General features: G+C 34.9%; 1 protein-coding gene across 2 annotated transcripts; it reads left to right on the top strand.

The window, feature by feature from the left end:
* The first annotated feature begins 421 nt into the window (after positions 1–421).
* Positions 422–19,006, top strand: LOC116161016 (cullin-1). 2 transcript variants are annotated; one of them, XM_031474192.1, is made up of 11 exons: positions 422–580; positions 833–1,199; positions 7,653–7,871; positions 8,991–9,539; positions 9,587–9,850; positions 9,909–10,088; positions 10,135–10,284; positions 17,823–17,941; positions 17,995–18,216; positions 18,263–18,482; positions 18,528–19,006. In XM_031474192.1, the coding sequence occupies exons 2-11, from the start codon at positions 861–863 to the stop codon at positions 18,606–18,608; spliced, it is 2,343 nt and encodes a 780-aa protein (XP_031330052.1). In that variant the 5' UTR covers positions 422–580; positions 833–860; the 3' UTR covers positions 18,609–19,006. The 2 variants fall into 2 exon arrangements, with proteins under 2 accessions (XP_031330052.1, XP_031330050.1); XM_031474190.1 differs by having other exon boundaries at positions 8,988–9,539.
* The last annotated feature ends 2,646 nt before the right edge of the window (positions 19,007–21,652 follow it).

Raw genomic sequence — 21,652 nt, 5'->3', positions numbered from 1 at the left:
TTATTAGTTATAATATAAGTACTTTTGTTAATTATTGTACCTATAAACTTTATTTGTGTTGTCTTGTGGAAAAAACTGAAAATGAAAACTTTGCCCTGTAAAAACTAGGCGTTATTTACACACGTCCTAAAAATAATGGATCTGGAATTTTCACACAAAATATTCGAGTCAGTTCTTCGCGGGACATACTGTATGTTTTATTTTATTTATTGTACCAGCCTTGGATACCAGAATGATACCAGCTATCCTAGTTTTGATATTTAACAGTAAAATAAAATGAACACAACTGGCTTGATTTTAAATTTGGCGCACTATTTTGAATAAAACAGGGCAAATTTCGCGGTCTTTTAATGTGACTTTAGCCATATCCATGTCATCTACGGTGTACCATAGCCACTTTCATTTGTGGGTAAATTAGAAATGGTCAGGTTGGTCCTACTGGGTGGACCACAAAGAGAAACTGTCACCGTCGTATAAATTTAGTAAAGAAAATTTTATAAAAAAGAAAGAAAATTTAAAGTCCAAACGTACTGAAATTCCACATACAATTTCCAAATTTTGGTTATGTTTAGTTAGTCCAGTAAGTAAATATACATTTTTTACACGCATTATTTATGTACCTATGTATAATTGTGCAAAACAAAAAAAAATGTCTTACTTTGTTGTATTCCAAATATTCATAGAACATATTGCATTTAACGGCTCATTGGAAGGCACAACAGCATCATAATTATTTATTTGCCTTCAAACATAAAGCTTAGTGCTTCTTCTACCTAACTTTTGTTTGTCTTTTATAGCCCCATATGACTTGCTAATGTTTATGTTCTTTCAGTATTGGTAGCACTTCCAGAGAAGAAAAAATGTCGCAGAAAAATTTAGCGGGCTCCATAGGAAGCAGCACTAATAGTTCGCAGGGTCTCAAACAGATAGATTTGGATCAAATTTGGGGCGACCTAAACTCTGGAATCGAACATGTTTATAATCGTCAGATGATGGCGAAACCTCGATACATGCAACTATACACTCACGTTTATAATTACTGTACGTCGGTACATCAACAATCGAATGGACGGAACGCAAATAGCAGCTCTACCAAAAGTAAAAAGAATCAAGTGAACGGAGGCGCACAGCTTGTCGGTCTAGAATTATATAAACGTTTAAAAGACTTTTTAAGAAATTATTTAGTATCTTTATTATCGGTAAGTGCTCCAATTTTTGTTGTTGGTTTTAAGCTTTGTTCGACTATTACCTTTTATTTATTTTCGGTCAAATGTTTATTTGAGAAAAGGCGATGAATTGTTAACTGTAGACTTTTGACAGTATCGACTTTTTTTACAAAAAGGTAGCGTAAAACTTTTACGTTTCACTTCATGTCCAGGAATACGTGTAATGTGAAATTAATAACATTTCAGAATTAGGTATTTTAACATCGCTAAATACTTTTTAGCACATTTTGAAAAATGTGCTATTGTGGTGTTGGTTTGTTTACCCCATATATGCATACTTTATTTATTATTATTGCCTAACAAACAAGACATACTATTCGACAAAGTGTAAATAACACTATATAATACAAAAGAATACATACTGACAGCATTACGATAAGATAAAAAGTATACCTATTTATTATATTAATGGCCGTTTGCACCGATAAATTTAAGCGGAGCTTAGCGTAAGCGTAGCTTAAAATCCATGGCAACCATTGTCTTAATAATCGTTGCCATGGATGTTACGCTACGCTTAAGCTAAGCTCCACTTAACTTTGTCCGTGCAAACGACCATAAGTGGAGTAAACCGAAGAGCAAACTATAATACCTGCTAAATCGAGTCATATAATCTTAATGGAAAGGTAAACAAAAAATGAAATTGACTAGTCTCCATAACTGAAAGTTACTAACAACGAACTGTTTTATATGTGTAAAATAGTTGTAATTTTATATCAATGTGAGTAGAAATTTTATAAACGTATTCCACATTTGAAAATGTGAGCAATGTCTGAAAACTGTCCCAATTTATATATAAAAGTTTACATTGTTGGGAGAACATAAACAATAATATGCCTCAATCTAGGGTCTTTAAAGATGGAACCAAAGTTCTCACCCTCAAATCGTTTGAGCTCGCGTTTGAGTTATAGATATGAAAATTAGAATGCTTCCATTTGAAATTATTTCACATATTTTGAGGTTAAAAATAATAAAAATAAATTTGAAAATATGTGCGCGCTTAAGAGATGCGGGGACAAATAAAAATATTGTCAATTTCAGAATAGCCCTATATTTTCTTAGTTAAAAGAGGTACAGATAAATGTTTCATACAAAAGTTTCTTTATGATTTATTTATATTTATACCTAAATAATTAAATTAAAAATAAGTATATGGGGGTCAAGTAAAAAAGTTATTCATTTTTTGCAATGGAACACCTTGTATATTTTAATCCAAAAGATAGCATATTAAATATGCTGAAAAACCGAAATTTTCCCATTTCGTTTTTATTTCTGATGTGATTTGAACAGATACAAACTATTAAAAAAAACCACTTTCTTATTGTCACCATTTGAGCTCTAGACGACAGACAAAGACCGAGTTAAAAGATTCTCAATACAACGTTTCGTTTTGGAGAAATCATCAACTTTATTTTTTTATATGACCCCAAGTATGACCTGTAAAGTACATATTGTATTGAATAGCATTTTTATTACAAATACGTAAATAAAAATCACCTTCTCATAGCTACTTTTTAAGCTGCACAAGACACTGTTGAGAGATTTTTAATACAACTTCATTTTTTTCCTCATTTTTTTCTTTGGTCCATTAAAAATGTACACATTGTATGTGGCAGTTTGTATTACGAATACAACAATGTACGCCACAAAAAAAAACAAACGTTAGCAACTCTTTGGTTGGAACAGAGTGGTGCACCCGCACACTACGCACTAATCGTGCGAGAGAATACCTATCGGGCAAATGTCCCGGGAAATGGAAAATTTTTTTGATAGGTGTTCTCGCACGTTTAGGGCGTTGTGCACGGGGGCACCATCCTGTTGATACCAACAGTTTCCAACTTTTGTTTTTTTTTGCGTGCCTTACATTGTTGTATTCGTAATACAAACTGCCACATACAGTGTACTTTTTTAATGGGCCATACAATGAAATGTTGTATTAAAAATCTCTCAACGGTGTCTTGTGCAGCTTAAAAAGTAGCTATGAGAAGGTGTTTTTTATTTTTTTGTATCTGTTCAAATAGCATCAGAAAAAAATAAAAACAAAATTGGTAAATTTTGGTTTTTCTGACATATCCTCGGAAGTAATCGTTATTTTCTGGTTTTCTTTAAAGCATGATAATCGGTTAGTTATTTGATATTTTGATTTTATATTTGTTGTTGATGGTCAGGTGGTCTAAAGCAGAGGCGCGCCCAATTAACAGTTACGGGTAAATAGAAAGGTAGCATCCATTCTCCTTTGGGGAAATTCGCACTGAAGATTTCATAAGTTGGCCATTGGTCGAAAGTTTTAACAGGTTTGAAAATCAATTTTAAATAGTTTTATGATTTTTATGCCATTTTCCTACTCAGTTTGTTTATTTAAAACTGTGCAAGTTGCAACCAAGTATCTATGAATTGCATTTTCTAAATTGACAAATCGATTTCTCAAAACATAAAAAGGATTTGACCCCGTACATTGGTACATTTTATGGTAAGTAATTCCACAAAGTTACAGCGTAGTAAGTGTGACAATTATCGCGATATAAAGAATGTACGTTAATAAACCTACAAGGTCTGTACTCTGTACCCTGTCTCCTATTTTGGTTGATACAGTAGTTTTTAAAGATGCAGGTTTTCACAATCCTGTGCCACTTTTTTGTGAAACTTTTAGTACCATAAACATAGTCAACCTACAGTGACTTGATAGAGACAGTGGCGACCACAGGATATCTCGTTTTTGATTGGTCGTTGGTTCCGGTCGCCATATTGGAGCTAAATCTCAAACTGACGAATAGAAAGCCTCCAAAACGACGCGGTACACTCCGTGCTATAAATTATTAATTATCCTGTTTTGACAATGCCACCTCTAATTGTCACGTTCAAGTTACTAGTTTACACTTTGCTTCTTGTGTTTGTTTTATTTTACGTTTTCCGTCTCCAGTTTTATATAAACTCGATTTTTATTAAAGACGCATATGGCCGAGCATATAGCTTGGATTTACGATATTATAAGGCCCTAAATACCTAATGAGTTTAGATAGAAAACTGGTTAGTTATCCGAAATTTAGCAGCAAATTCAATTATGGTTATGGGTAACGCAATTGTGATCATAAATACGCTTGAATTGGTTTAATGTTTAACATTGATGATTGCTGAAGTACAAGGAATATTAATCTCTTGTACTCCGTGGACTAGATCAACGTGTTTTGTCTTCAATTTAAGGGACTAAAGTAATACTTTTTATCCCGGAAGGAGAAACACGCCACAAGGGACAAGAAGTGACAGAACGGTCACAATTTGACATGACAAGGTATATTGATCCTACAATTAATTTTTTAGCTCCAATATGGCAGATTCTGATAAGTTGTCGATACTGTCCTTATAAAGTCACTGTAATTATTGATTGGTACCAGCTGTTTTAGTTACTATAGATACAGTAAACAAAACAAAATCTCCATGAATCCGTGGCCTACTATTTAAAAACAGTAAAAAAATAATGTTTTTATTGATTTTAATGGCTAAAATGAAACAAGTATAAATGTTGCACAACATGTGTGCAGATAAAGCGCATTTTTTAAACCGAAATAGCTTTTGTTTTGACATCACAAATGGATATATTTCTTGCAGACGTCTCAATCGCCCTTTGTGAGTGCCCTCTTCCGACAATCCGTTCTTGAGGTATAAGGGAATATACCCGATCACAATAAGAGGTCGAGGAAGAGGGCTATGGTTGGTAGAAATTAATTCCTTTCATTGAGACCTTTCATTAGAGTACCATGAAGGATAAAACTATCTCCAGCCCCCCTCCCCCACCACCCCGTACTTTGATAAGAGGGCAGAAAGAAGTGCAGTAGTTGGTAGAGAACGGTTCCTTTCGTTGAGACCTTTAATTAGAATACAATGAGATGAAATTAATTTTTACCCCCCCCCCCTCAGATCCCGTCGCTCATTGATCTCGGAAGAGTCGCATGGGAAACTTATAGTTTGTACAAACAACTTATTTTGATGAGACCTTTCATTAGAATTTCATAGAACATGTGTTAACTCCCCCCCCCTCCCAATTTTTCTAAAGTTTAACTTGGCACCACTGAAGGCAAGCGTATGCAAAATCTGAGACCAATTGGTTGTCGTATGTAAAAGTTATGCACGTTTTCCTTTCAAAAACAGCATCTCACGAAATAATTCGTGGGGGGGGGGTCGTCTTTTAGACAGCGAAATTTGATGACCGTCTGGCACACCTTCAAGGTATAGGCTACCTACTGCAAAAAATTCCAGGACTCTAGGACCATTCCCCTAGAAGTAGTTCAAAACGGTAGAAATGGGTCCAGACGGACGGACAAAACGCAAACAATAGCACATTTTTTTTAATTCTTAAAAAATGCGCTAAAAAAACAAAAGTGATACATCAATGTAATAAGGAACAAGTTAAAAAGTAATCGTAAACGATTTTCATAAAGCGCATTTCCACTTGCATTCATTTCCCATTTGTAAGTTGCAACTTCTATTAAAATCGTAAAAATCCGGCCACAAATATGAAAAATAGCGTTGCACATGGGCAATCCATTGTTGACGTGCTACTTCAATTTCAGTTTATGAGAAGAATTTCATTTCAATGCTTTTCTAAATAAGAAAGTTGGAACTGCCCATGCGCAAACCTAAATTTTGAAACTAATGTTAGATTTTCCTTTGTTCCAAGCGCCTAAATATCAAATTTCACTTAAATGCTTCCATAGATAAAAAGTTGGCACTGCGCATGCGCAAAATAAAATTTTGAAACTGGCGCTAGATTTTCCTTTATTCCAAGTGCCTATGTATCATATTTCATTTAAATTCTTCCATAAATAAAAATGTTGGCACTGCGCATGCGCAAAACCAAATTTTGAAATTGGCGTTCCTTTATTCCAAGTGCCTATGTATCAAATTTCATTCAAATACTTTTATAAGCAAAAAAGTTTGCAATTCGGTTTATAAATGGTCGAGATGCGAAAAGGGCACTGTGAATTTTGAATCGATTCGATTCAACTTTTGGCATTGCGTATTATTATGGCTAAAGCTATGCCCATATTGAATTTCATGCAATTCAACTAACGGAGATGTAAAAGCGATCGAACATTTCTAAACAAAGTTATCGTTCACACGGACAGATAGATGGACAGACAGACAAAGGAACAGACAGACCAGATCTCTAGGATCGTTAATAAACGGCAAAAGTGTAAAATTATGGAACATGTAAAAAACGGTTTTTTGTTTTTTATATATAGCGCATTTTTTTTAAATTTTTGTGGAAATGCGCTAAAAAGAATGCAAAACAATTGACGTTAATATATACAGGGTGTTACATTTAAAATATACCAACTTTGGGTCAAGTCTCAGAAACAGTGGTCTAATAATTTTTTTTTACTATGCCATTTGATTCTATGCAAAAGTATCTAAAATACACAGTTTTTATCTTTTTTCTATCTCACATGGGTAAGCAAGATATGATAAGATCCCAAAAAACAAACTTTTCGTTTTTACCCTGTATCTCAGAAACAAACGCAGCTAGAGATCGATTCTATTTGTGGTATTAAAAGTTTCACAAACAAGTGGGTCATGAAAACCGCAAATCTCTATCTTTAGAATCAGTTGAGATACACTGCAGGCTCAATCAAAGTAGGAGCCACGGACCACGATACTTATTGTCTATCAATGTGTCAACTGAGGTTGTAACATTGACTTCTTTTTCTTCTGTCCATTTTTTGAATAGGCGACCAAACTTTATAATGGACGTAGTGACCAGAGTAACATAAATTGCAGTGGTCGTTGTGACCAACGTAGATGTTACGTCCAAATTTAAAGGAAGACGCCCAAGTCTCAAATGAGAGGAGAGACTAAAGATTTTTCACAGTAGGTGCTACTAATAACAGTTATGAATTTTATCCATTACAAGTATTATATCGGAAGTTATATCATTAAGGTTTGACATTTGATATAACAATTTGTTAGCCGTCTTGGGTATTATTTGTATCGCAATAAATAGTCGAATGAGGTTTATTAATTTTCAGTGTTATTTGATTGTCTAGTTGGTAACCTAGAAGGGACTAGTTTCACGTACTGTCTGTGACGTCATTTGACCCAATCGAGTGCTGCCGTTACGATGGTAATGCTGCAGCGCACCAATAAACAACCGTACACGGATTAAGCTAATGAATAGGCATCGTATTCGAGTGGGTCAAGTGACGTCACACGCTGCAACGACATCATCTTTCCTTTAGTCTTGTAACTTTTGCATTTGTGGAGATATTTTAATGATTCTTTCGCAATTTTATTTCGTTTTACTAAAACTTTCATAATTACAACCAAAAGCTGGAAACTTCTCCATTTTGTAATGACAATGTAGAAACCTATTTTTTATTTATCAAAAAATCACTAAGACTTATTCGCATAATTTACACCTTTTACGTTATCTAGGATGGTATACATCGTATGGACGAGGATGTTCTTAAGTTTTATACAAGACAATGGGAAGAATATCAATTTAGTAGTAAGGTTTTAAATGGGGTCTGTGCATATTTAAATCGACATTGGGTGAAGCGTGAATGCGAAGAGGGAAGGAAGGGTATTTACGAAATATATCAACTAGCTTTGGTGACTTGGCGGGATAATCTTTTCAAGCAACTAAACAAACAGGTGAGTATCCATTATGTACCCTTTTTTTAATTTTTACTTATCACCAGGATTTTTTGACCATATCTGTACGCATATAAGCGCCAAAGTTTGTCATTTCATTAGGTAGTCCATACTTTGGCGTTTGCGCAAACTTTAATTCGCAAATTCTTCACACCTTCCTTCATGTAATACACAACTTTTAAAATTTCAAATGGCTTTGGTTCTTCCAACCGAATTAATTTTTTTCTTGTCATATTTTGCTTCGACTCGAAATGTACTAAGTAAACGTGCAGTCACTGGTTATATTTGTTCTGTCTCATCTGATCCTCAATCATCAGCAAACCAGCTAATTAATTAATTAATAATTAAAACGTAGTATTTTACTTGACGCTAATTATTTTTTTATAATTCGAATCATGTAATTCTTTTTTTATTCTTTTTGACTACATGGTAAATCTTTTGGATCTTGGTGAAAGGCGGGCGTTTTCCATTTACTTGAATTGGTTTTCAGAACTGGCCTGTTTTCTCAGCATAAAGACGTTTTATACAGGGTCTTACAAATTCGTTGCATTAGCATTACTATCTTGGTCGCTGTAAAAGAATTTTGGAACAAGTAGGGCTTTTTATAAAGAATGACTTTTTCTCGAACAATAAAAAAAATGGTCGATTACAGGTATAGTGAACTTCATCTCGGGACATACTGTATACCAAAGGACTAAATTGTGTTTTAATCTTGTGTCCCTTGATATTTTTTATACGAAAGATTCTCACAACTCATGAGTGTTTAGAAATAACTAATCAAAAACCGCCAAAGAAGCTATTTCAAAAAAATTCTGTAAAGTTTTTGAATTTATGGCCCAGACTCCTTTTTGTGGTTATTAGTTTTGTTTTCAGTTGTTCAAGTGTGTTCAGGACTTCAGGATTATTCTGTGCTACCGAGCTTATGTATGAGGTGGTGGTGTTTGGTTTTTTATTTTTTCGTTCGAAAAACGTAATAACTTCTAGGACCAGAAGATGGCCTTCTGGAACCAATGTATTCAGTTCATTTAATCACAAGTAGCGTGTGCGGTACATCCCTAACCATTTCAGAAAACTTTGTTTCATTGAACTTTATGTGTTTGTTTTCTACCATCTCTGCAGGTAACCAATGCAGTATTGAAACTTATCGAAAGAGAACGCAACGGGGAAACGATAAATACGCGTCTCGTATCGGGCGTTATCAATTGTTACGTGGAGCTGGGATTGAACGAGGAGGAGCCCGGCGCTAAAGGACCAAATCTTAGTGTGTACAAAGAGAGCTTCGAAAATGTATTTCTAGAAGACACCGAACGTTTCTATACGCGCGAAAGTACAAATTTCCTTGCCGAAAATCCGGTTACCGAGTACATGAAAAAGGCTGAACAGAGGCTACACGAGGAACAGCGAAGGGTGCAGGTGTATCTTCACGAAACTACCAGTGAACGATTGGCGAAGACTTGCGAGAGGGTGTTGATTCAGAAACATTTGGAACTTTTCCACGCGGAATTTCAGCAGTTGTTAGATGCGGACAAGGATGCCGATTTGGGACGTATGTATTCGCTTGTCGCCCGAATTCCAGATGGACTAGGTGAGTTACGATCGCTTCTTGAACAGCATATTGCCAATCAGGGACTTGCCGCCATTGAAAAGTGTGGAGATGCCGCACATAATGTAAGTACGGCTTGATCAGGTGGTAGTTCTCATTTGTCATTCGGCAGGATCCTAAAATCTACGTGAACACCATTTTAGAGGTTCATAAAAAGTATAACGCGTTGGTTTTGGTCGCCTTTAACAATGACAGTGGATTTGTTGCCGCTTTAGATAAGGCCTGTGGACGTTTCATCAATGCCAATGCGGTTACAAAGCAAGCCAATTCTAGTAGCAAATCTCCAGAGTTATTAGCAAAATACTGTGATCTTCTTTTGAAAAAGTCTAGCAAGAATCCGGAAGAGGCAGAGTTAGAGGATACTTTGAATCAAGTGGTAAGTTTTGACGTTTCTTTTGAGCCAGATCTGCAGTCTAAACTTATATGCCTTTTAGATGGTAGTGTTCAAATATATTGAAGATAAGGACGTATTCCAAAAGTTCTATAGTAAAATGCTTGCTAAGAGATTAGTTCAGCATATGTCTGCAAGCGATGATGCAGAAGCTTCCATGATCTCTAAGTTAAAACAAGCTTGCGGTTTTGAATACACATCCAAGTTACAACGAATGTTCCAGGTAAATCCACTGTCAAATGTTCAACCTAACTAGCTTGCCGTTTTAGGATATTGGAGTATCTAAAGATTTAAATGAGCAATTTCGCACTCACCTCAACAACTCTAACGAACCTTTGGATATTGACTTTAGTATTCAAGTCCTGTCGTCGGGCTCGTGGCCATTCCAACAATCGTTTACGTTTGGCCTTCCGACCGAAGTGAGTTCATATGTTTATCAGATTTTTTTATTGCTATTTGTATTGTTGGGACCATGAAATGGCACTACTTGACCCAGAAATTAAAGTGCCTCATACCTCAATATTTCCTCACCAGTAATGTGTCATCGAGGGGGCATCGTGTCATAAAATTGTGTACACCAGATATCCTTTTTAGACAAGATAACCTAGGATCTCCCCAGATATCCTCGGATATCCACAGATATCCTCAGATATCTTTGAGTATATCCCTAGATATCCTCCGACATTCCCTGATATGCATGGCCTTCTAAAAGTATAGTAAAAAGTGATTTGAAACCTCGTTTAGAACGTCTAGCATAGCGAGAGGTCTATAGGTATAACTGTGTACTGCGTAATTAGTAACTGGATTTATGTGGAAAAGGTAAATAAGTAAGTACGTGAGCAATAGTTAGTATACGTACAATAAACAATAATTTTTTATCTTATAGGAGGTGTTAACTAAATTAACAATTTAATATGTTTGAATAAGTAGGCTAACTCGCTCTTTAACCGTAAGGGTAGATAAAGTGATTGCTTTAACCGCAAGGGTAGATAAAGTGAAACAGATGAGTGTGCATCTTAGACCAAGATATGCATTCTAATGACATCTGTCATTCTTATTAAAAATGGGACGCGGAGCATGAAATACAATGTTGAGTTGAGAATAGAATACAATATTGTTTCCATGGCAGCGACGGGACATAAAGTTTGCTATTTTTGACGTCTAAATTAAATTCAGAATTTTCTTAAGTTTTATACCTAATGATTTATATGGCTTCTGCTGTAAAATAAAGTTTTGTTTTTTAATAGACCCGCAGTGCTTAATGGATTCTAAAGTACTAATTACTCGACGAACGAGTAGGTGTAGCACTCACGGAGAAAGAACGTTTGAAGGTCGAATGCGCACTCGTCCTTTTTCATATATTTTAGGCGCGGTAATAAGGAATATCCAGTGGCGTAATAGGTACATAAAAATTTTGTTTGCCTCGTGGAAATATTTAGGCATGTAACATTATGAGTTGTATTATTTTCACAAATTGCTTTTTATAACACAAACAAATTATTATAACTTATATTAATAAAAAAATAACATAACTACAAATACCTTCGTGTTTTCTATAATTTACGCCGCCACTGGTAAGTAATCTAAAGCTATTAAAGTACACGATCGTGCGCGGCCCGAAATGTTCTTTCTCCGTGAGCCCTGTACATATAACTTCGTACATAACTTTTAAAACTGCAAAATTTTGCAAAATGGCTCAAGGGCAAAAAATATTTCAAAAAGAAGTTGTATCATAAAAACTCGAGTAGAAACTGTTTCTACTTAATTAAATGTTTGTTAGCTACAAGTATATTACATTGTACTTAAACTACAAGTCTTAACCTTTTGAAAGTAATAAGCTCGCACAATACCATAAAATGCACGAATTAAAAACCCTTCGCGTCGAGTCTGGGCGAGTCTAATCATGCACGTTTAATCGCCTGCAGAAATCACGTGGTTAATTTTTACGGAGTTTTCTTAGCTATCCCCGGATATTCTCAGATATCCTTGGGATAACCTCAGATATCCTCGGGATAACCTTAGATATCCAGGGATATCCTCAAGATATCCTCTACCAGATGCCCCCTTGTGTGTCATTTTCGTGACTTTTATGTAAATTACTATTCATCGACAATAGACCTTCCAAATAAGTAGTAAATGCGTTTGTGATGGTTTCTGACTTGTGCTAAACTTTTTTAAATTGTTAAACTTGTAGAATATGTGTGTGTTTTATTTTATTTTATTTTTTTTATTATTAAACATTTTTTTTGTTCTTTACTATCATTTATAAAATTATAAAGGTTAGGACTTGACAAAACTTGACTAGACGAACAACGTACAGACAAACACTAATCGTTACTTGATTTTAATCCGTACGATTAGATATTCAGGCTAGACCTGAGTTCTGCCAAGGAAGATTGACCGTAATAATAATAATGGCTTTTTTTTTGTTTCGTACAGAGAATCATAAACATTACAGAAAAAAAGGTAAACAGTAACGAAAACAAAAAAAAATGTCAAGGCGGAATTCATCACACTTTATGGTGATCTGATCTAACTAAAGATTATTGCCTATATACAGGGTGGTGCCTAGCGCGACGCAGCATCGGGATTTCAATGGTAATTTCTTTATAGTCAATTATTTTGTTGATTTCTACGGTTTTGAAAAACGGAAATTGGTAAGTAAGCATATGAACAGATGCAGTATTTTTTTCTTTAAAAAAAAGTATTTAGACTTTTAAGTTAAAATAATTAGGGGAGCTAGTACTTGACTATAAAGAAATTACCATTGAAATCCATTTGCTGGCTTGCGCTAGGCACCACCTCGTATAATTTAAACTACATTCTGGCAGTTCGTGTGTGACATCATAAAAACAGGAAAAAAAATATTACCAAAAGAAGAAAAAAAAAACAACTCTTACTGTTCAATTTGCTAAAAAGAGTAGATTAATTCTGTTCTGTTCTGTTAGAAGTAAGTGTTTTAACTGTTTCGTAAACGAGTGATACGGTAGGTCTTTCAGAGAAAGTGGAAAGTCATTATAGAGCTTTGTGATATTGTAGCTGAAGGACCTTTTATAAAGGTCGGGTTGATGAGTCGGAGGTGTCAACGTATGATGTAAATATCTAAGATCACAAGCCTGTACAGCTGATATTGACACAAGTCCTCATTCTCTTCCATTCCGATGATGAAGTCAATACACTTAGTCATCACTTGTAGGCTGGCTACGAGGTTTTGAATCTATTGTAGATAGTGCCTCGAGAAAGAAACGCGTGCTGTGGTACCTTCTGCTGCTACTAAGTCTGTAAAGGCGGTATGACACTATGCAATTTCTTGGATCGTTTCTCGTATAAGAACCTGGTTATGAAACTGTATTCATTTTCTTGCACAATTTCTTGCATTCAGTTTGTATGCCACTATGCAATTTCTTTGGATGAAACGCGACTTATGATTGGTCAAAATTATGGTTGGCAAACATGTACATATATGTTTGTAGTTTGTAACTTTATAATTGAATCATCTGTTTTTTAGTTGTGTTAAGCGTGAGGCCAAAATTAGAAACCTATTAGAAAAGCTAAGCGAAAAAGGCGTAGCCTTTCCCACAAATATCACGACCTTACTACATAGCTGCCGTAAACCAATCTATGATGTCATCATTGATATGTAAGAGCAATTAGACTAAAACTGTAACTTTATGTGCGTCCATAGTATTGTAACCGTTACATTCATCTGTGTCCATATCCTTACATGTATTTGAAACTTCCGTGCCCATCCTATGTGTGGTACAAAGTCGCACTGATCGGCCCCTGTGCGTGAAATGTTAAAACCACTGTCTATCCCTAGTTTGAGGTAACTACATCGAAGGCAAAATGGGCATGACCCCGAAAAGCCTTATTAAAAAAAAAAAAAAACACCTGGCAAGTGATATGTCTGATTATTTATTTTTAATTTTTATATTAATTTTATTATTATTTTTAATTTTTATTTTAACAGTTAAATGAAATAGGTTATGGTTTGTCGTCAGCTGTTTGTGATGACGTACTTCAAGCCACTTGAAGCTGGGGAAAGCGGAAGTCGCATTTGTGCAGTTTGCGCAAAAACCCGCGCAAGTCTTGTACAGGAAAATGTCTACAACACTTTTTCTTGTATGGTTTCTGAGATAAGAAATTGCTTCCTGTATGACACTATGCATTTTTTTTTGGATAAGAAACGATACAAGAAATTGTACAAGAAATTGCATAGTGTCATACCGCCTTAACAGATGCTTCTAATAAAAGTAAATAAATTACATGTGCGCATGCGCAAACTGCGCAATGCCAACTTTTTTTATTTACGGAGATATTTTTTGGAAATTTTGACCACATATGCTACTAGTAAAGACAAACTTATCAAATATGGTATAAATCAAATACGTACATGCGCAGGCTGTGCATGGTCGACTGTAAAAATGCTTGAGGCTATATAGCCTTTCAGAAAATAGTAATCTGTGCATGGAAAATGCGCTACATTTGCTTTTGTTTATTTTGGTTTGCCTTGCGTTTTGACGTACCTTTTTCGTGTGGAAACACTATAAGACTTTACTGTGGAAGTGTGACAGACTGAGATCAAACTATCTCTTTCTTGCGTTACATTCACTATCATATAGGTCATATAGTCCATTCCACCTTGACTTTGCAGTACAGGTTCTTATGGTCAATAACGATACCCAATGCAATTAGAATATGATTTGAAGAAAATGGGCGTATTTGTAGTCTATATAAATCGTATCGCCGCGCTAAAAACCCTTATAACTATTGCATTTACCTATGTTCTAGGTACTGTAAAGTCAAGGTGAGATGGACTATAGCAGCCAAGTGAATTTTGGCACAATGATATCAAAATTGTGGCATATGCACTAAATTTTGTTGAGAAAACTTCCAGACGCATTGTCTGAAATTACAGTTTTGATGTTACACGTGTCACAATTTGAAGGGGAAACAATAGGTACTTTTCACTCATATTTAGTGAATGTTTGATGTTTTCTTACTTCCATCCTTCACGCCTTCTCCCCTGGGATCCGTAATACCACATTCATGACTTCTTTAGGTCTTCTTAACCGTTGTTTCTGTACGCTTTCTTCATGCATGTTTTATGATTTTGTTACACTCTTTGTCTTGTCTCTATTTCTTCACGTCTTATTCTTTCACGCCGCCTTCAAACTTCTTAATTGCGTTGAATTCTGAATAAATAGAAAATATCTATTCATTTTAAAACGGTAGCGGTAGAAAGCATAGGGAAGATTTGACCTTCACTGTGATTGGTTAAAACACAAGTCAGTATTACGCTCAAAAATAAAACGCGTGACGAATTTTGTAAGTTTGGTAGTTTGTGTGGCCAACTAAACTGTCGAACTGTCATTAGTGTTAATGTCAAAAATCCATGCTTGGAATCGTTTGGGTTATTTCTATTCACAGTGTTCCTACTTTGGTGTCATTTCATATTTTTCCTGTGTGTGCTTATCTTCAAACAGCGCCATCTACTACCTTCTTATAATCAAAGATAATATAGTATATTCGCTGTAGCTTTGCCGGTTTGTAATTAGGAATTCCTACTGTATGGTTCAAATCTCATCTTCAATGGTTAATAGCCTTGTTTACTTGTGAATTGCTCGGGGCGTTCAGAAATGCCCAATGATATACATAAGTTAGAAAAAGGCAAGAACGTGTCTTCAAAAATTAAGCGCTAACGACATACCGGCAAAGCTACAGGGAATATACTATACTACACTCGATAGACACCGTAAATGGGCAAGTTGCTAAACCGCTTATTTAGTTCCATAACGAAGATATAGGGGGCTTTTGCAATTAAACCTATCATCGGAAGCCCTAATCGTACGTATTCGACACACGAGCTGCATTATATTATCTCTTCCTTGACCTACCCCACATTCTTTTACGTATTTACATAGATTAAATTACATTTAAAGGTAAAGCAAATGTCTGTGTAGGCGTCTCTGAGAATTTCCTCCACGTTGCGAATATTACGCACTTTTATCGGGCTGGAATTTAAATCACAGTTACGAATTCAACAAATTCAATGCATGTTTTTCCTTGTAAGTTGTAAGTAAGCAACTACCCTTTGTATAATATGTATTTTATACAGGGTGTAACATTCCCCTCGAATCGTAATGCCTTCGCCACAAAAGATATCGGAAAAAAATGGAGGAGCAAAAAAGTTTCTAAAATATTTCTGGTCGCCAGTGGCGTGCTGTATTTCACTAGCGTATCAAACATCCGTTTTTTAAAAATGGAACACCCCATATTTTATTGAGAAATTCAAAAGTACTGTAGAGTACTTTTTTTATTTTTTATGTAACATAGCATACCCTTAACTTTATCATTTCGCTATTATAACCTTTTCTTCTCAAAATTTGACCGTTTTTCGAATTTATATTTTCCAGAGAAACTAAATCACGCCGGCGCTTAAATTTTGAATTCAGGCACATACCTGGTAAGTATTTCAAAACCGAACATAAACAATTAATATGTTTAAAAATTCAAATGTTTTTTGCAAATTGTTGCTCCACTGCTCCACATGTAGGTTAACTTCCGACTTCCGTGGGTTTATGATGACCCCATGCAAGATTTTTTTCTCATCTAATGATATGCGAATTTGTTCATTTTCAGGTGTATTTCTCATAATTTCGTAAAAAATTCACACGCACATTGAATTTTTAGTCAAAGGACCTACCGTTAAAATGTCACAAAAATCTCCCCATAAATAAGAAATTGAATCACTAATAATAATAATAATATAATAATATTTTATTGTGCTCATTTGATGCTTCACTTACACTTGTCATACACTGAATAGATAATACAAATAAAAAATACAAAATATACAAACAGAAAAATATCACAGATTACTTTTACAATAAATAACATAATTTTCAAATGTATAAAAAGCGTTCATGACTAGCAGGTTTTTTACAAAAGACTTAAAAGCACAGAATGGTAGTTGTTGTGTGTTTGATGGCAAACAGTTGAATAAGAAAATCGATTGTTTGAGGTCACCTTTGTATTTTTACCATTCTCGATTCACAAGAATCTCTGTAACTCTTGTCCCTATTGATGGGGACTAAAATTAATACCGTTCTTTCCTAAACTATAAAGAAGGCGCAGTCCAAATTTCAAACAAGTTATAAAAGATCTAGTAGTTAGTCTCATACTACAAAAAACCCACAAAAGTGATTCGTGACCGTGCCTTGGTCCGGGTCTGGGTTTTACCCATAAAATCTCGGTCCGGGTCCGGATTTTACCAACCAAGTCCAGGTCCGGGTCCGGGTTTTACTCACACACACTAGTCCAGCAGTTTTTAATATTTCTTATTTTTGAGTTCGGTAGCTCTGGCACCTGAACTAAGAAAATCTTGACGATTAATATGCGTAGAGTGCGCATGGTCAACTTTGTTAGTTATTGAGATATTTTGTTGAAATTTTAACCACAAATGTTTCTAGTAAAGCCAAACATATCGCATATTGTAAAAATCAGATGTGCGCATGCGCAGATTGCGGAATGCCAATTTTATAGACATTTCTTTGCAACCATAGATGCTTTTAGTAAACAAAAATATAGCTCACAGGATCTTTTGGAAAGTACTAATCAATGCATGGAGAATGTGGTAACGTTACTCGCTTTAGGCCAAAAACCTTTTTACTTGTTTTATAACTCCCTCATACCTGCCTACTTTGTGACTGCCACGTTTTGAACTATTCATTTTTAAGGATGTTGGCCATCAGAGATTTTGTTGAACCATTTCAGAACTTATTGTAATTGGTCTATTTTTAAGTACTAATTTTCTTCATACTAGTATTTTTTCCCCCACACAGTTGACATTTTTCAGATTCAAACGAGCAATAAACATGAAGGGAAATTATAAATGAATGTGGAGTATTTACAATTTTCAGTTTCTTAACTAAATTAACATGCAATTCATTTTCAGCTGGAACGTAGCGTGCATAGATTTACTAGTTTTTATTCCGGACAGCACTCCGGTAGAAAGCTCAATTGGCTTTACAACATGTCAAAGGGTGAACTAGTTACCAATTGCTTTAAAAATCGGTATACTTTGATGAATTCCGTTCAAGCGTGTGTTGACCTAAATTCTGTTGTAGTTACACCCTACAAGCTAGTACCTTTCAAATGGCTGTGCTTTTGCAATACAATGTCGCCGATACGTGGACGGTAGCTCAATTATCCGAACATACGCAAATCAAAGGCGATTATTTAGTGCAAGTACTTCAAATTTTACTAAAAGCAAAACTCTTAACGTCCGACGATGACGAAAATGATCTGAATACGAATTCAGTAGTTTCTTTATATTCGTCGTATAAAAAGTAAGTAACTTAATTTGTTGGTGCCCTCGCTTATGTCTACTTTCAGTAAGAAACTGCGCGTCAATATCAATATTCCTATGAAAACCGAACTGAAGCTTGAGCAGGAGACTACACATAAACACATCGAAGAGGATCGAAAACTCTTAATTCAAGCTGCTATCGTACGAATAATGAAAATGCGTAAGGTTTTGAAACATCAGCAGCTTGTCGCGGAGGTGTTAAATCAGCTTGCCACTCGCTTCAAGCCTAGAGTACACATAATAAAGGTAAGACGTGTTGTGTTGTTACACTGTCTCATACAATTTTTATAGAAATGCATCGATATACTTATAGAAAAGGAATATTTAGAAAGAACAGAAGGACAAAAGGATACTTACAGTTATTTAGCATGATTTATCAATATTAAATCGACAGTTGTTACAACGTAAACTATCGGATTTGATTGGACAATGGCTTCGAGTGTGGCTATTTAAAATTTGTTTGTTAATAATGTTGTTGTGTAAATGTTATACGACGCATCATTATGCGTCAATGCTATACACCTGTATACTTGTATATACATGTAAAAACTAACACAATTTTTTGGTTCTCGTTTTATTTTTGCTAAGCATTGAAATTTTACACCGTAAGTATCTACTTATAACGAGTTGAAGCGCAAACTTTTATTTTTTGTCGTTGCTTGTTACATTTTACGTCGGTCACTTCTTATTTGTAGATACAATGTGATCTGATTTCATATAAGTTGATTGTAGTTCTTTTTTATAAAAATAAAGATTTTTACTTATTATTACATGCGATAAATAAAAATGAATACCTTACGTAGTAGGATAAGTAGAGTAGATCAAATTTTATTTGCACCAATGTATGTTTTAACAATTTGTGTATTTACAGTTCCTCATCTTCTTTGTATTTTAACGCCGATTGAAATGTATTTAGTTTTACAACTGGTTAAATTAAAGCTATTCAAAAGTAAGCAAGTTATAAACTAAAAGATGTCTTTGACGTGTTATCTCTAACTAATAATGCCCGTGCGTAAAATTGTTTAATACAAAAATAGTACAGCTCTTCATTAACATTAACATGGATTGTGGTTAAAACTAATTGGGACGTATCATCTTCCAGAGGCTGTTAAGTCCTTTTTTAGTAGTTTAAATTGTGAAAATGTCACAGTAATGCACTTGTCTAGTGATAGGACCTACGTTGTGTTGTTGCTCGAGGATATATGCGGCCCAAAGGATCAGCCAACATAAATAAAAAGCAGGAAATGGCAAGAGTGAAATTTAATCAAATACGTTAATTACAAAAACGATCAAATTAAATCAGGGTTGCAGTTTTCTAATCACACGAGAATAGCTCTAGGGACTAGACTAGACTAAGGAAGGGAAAAAGAGCTATTGAAAACCTTCCAGGATATGCAGTAACATTTAACAATTTTACATTACAATAGTTTTCAACCCATACGACAAAATCGTAGAATTTTATTTCTCGCTTAATTTTGACTTTACACCGATATTTAAAATATTGTACCTTCATCTTTCACGGACATGAAATTATTTACTAATTATGTAACTTGAGCCCGACATTCGCACCAAGAGCTCACGGTACAAAGAATACACATATTACGGAGTGCTCCTAAGTACGGAAGGTGCTAATTCTGTGACTTATTTATGACTAAGTCCATGTAAACAGAGATCCGCAAACGCTTTGTTACCGATCTACAGAGTGTTATAATTTCACTGTACACTTCACAAATTAAGCTATTATTTATAACACACACACAAGATACCTACAATTTTAAATGTAGACTAATAAAAACAAGAGATTATGCAAATAAAGTCAGGGTCCACTGGACCAGTTCAAAAATGTTTCCTTCATTTATAGAACTACCGAAGTTGATTTTCTTTTTTTTTTGATAACGGTCGCAAGTATCAAAATATTACAAGAAATTAAAGTTTCCAAAGAATTAGCCCATTCTTGATTATACACACTAACTGTATAATAAATGGCCCATTCCGTATTTTCATCATGTTAAGGAACACCCTGTATATCATTTCCTCAGGCGGACGTTTTTTTTGGCTTCGGCACCTGCTGTCATAATGAGTCACCCTGTATGTGCATTCAAAATTTGTTTGTTATCGGATGTTGAACGCAGATATCGATCATATTGGTAAGATTCTAGGACAATGCTGATGTTGTGTGTCCGAATTATTTAATTTTGTAATTAATACATTATTTTGTTTATTTAATTGTAAATCTAAATTTGTGTTTTAAGATCAGATGTAATTAACATCTCGAAATTATTTGCGTAGGTAGTAATTGTAAAAGTTTATTATCTCATGTTTTTCTTCGACCGTAGATGAGAAGTTTTCTTATCACGGCGCACATTAATTAAATTTCAAGGTAAGGCCGTGTTGAACACAGGTGCGGTTTTATCTTTCGAAGACCCGCATTTATTTTGTAAAGGAATTAAGGAGGAAGGTAGTAAATGGAAAATGTTTTAAATAGCGAACGAGACGTTAATCGTGGCTCTTTTTGGTGGGAGGTACGGAAATGAATTTTTTTTTGGACGTTAAAACGTAGCTGTATTTGAGTCAGTCTTGCCAGTTAGTACGGTAGGGAAGGAACGCAAATGAAACAATATATGTATAGGTATGTTTTGAATGTGTATATTTGGATCAGTTATTTTAATAGTCAATAACCTCAAATGAGCAATAGTGAAACTGTTGTCGAGGAATAAGGTAGTTACATATCCAAAACATGATATGTATAAAAACGGGTTAAAAGCAAGTTGCAAAACGAAGAACTTAGGGTACAAGCAGGTAACAAAATAAGCTGTAGGTACAGCAGGTGACTCATCTTTGGTGCAATAAAACCCTTCTGTTAAAAGCAAGTTGGAAAATTACATTGATTTGTTGGTCAAATCAAGCTATCGATATAGGTGGAAATTAGTGAATCGCAACTCATACATCGCACATATATGACAATCAGAGAAGTTTTTGTCAGAAGGATCTCGCCCCCTACATAAGTAACTTGCCTTACGTGTGTGGAATACAAACCTACAGTTGAGTCAAGGTCAGTCCCGGCATTAGGTGGTGGAACTAATGTGGTTACATGTACCTATTTGCCACCCCCTTGACGGCCTCATTCTCGGCGAAAATGTGGAGTTTATAAACAAGTCAATACACACATTGAACAATTTGATAGAAGAGGTACAAGCACGTGTAATGTAAAAATATCAATCACCTGAGACTTACGTTTTTTTAAATAACAGTAACACCAATTTTGGAGTAAAGCTCTATAGTGAACAAAACATATAATTGTTACAAGAGGTGAAGACGTGTTTGAACCGAAATCCGCCCTTAATGAGTGTCGGGTGTAAGGGAGTCAGTTAAAGGGCAACAATACTGTGATAAAATCTTGAATATTTACTAACATT

Source organism: Photinus pyralis, unplaced genomic scaffold (assembly GCF_008802855.1).
Source record: "Photinus pyralis isolate 1611_PpyrPB1 unplaced genomic scaffold, Ppyr1.3 Ppyr1.4_LG10, whole genome shotgun sequence".
Lineage (NCBI taxonomy): Eukaryota > Metazoa > Arthropoda > Insecta > Coleoptera > Lampyridae > Photinus > Photinus pyralis.
Note: the sequence above shows the minus strand (reverse complement) of the source record. Positions and strands in the feature narration are given on the sequence as shown.

Excerpts from the sequence above, each read along its gene's own strand:
- LOC116161016 (XM_031474190.1), top strand. The coding sequence starts at position 861 with ATGTCGCAGAAAAATTTAGCGGGCTCCATAGGAAGCAGCACTAATAGT. Across the intron at positions 7,872-8,987 it reads TCAAGCAACTAAACAAACAG|CAGGTAACCAATGCAGTATT; the intron begins GTGAGTATCCAT and ends CTACCATCTCTG. Across the intron at positions 18,217-18,262 it reads TTATATTCGTCGTATAAAAA|TAAGAAACTGCGCGTCAATA; the intron begins GTAAGTAACTTA and ends GTCTACTTTCAG.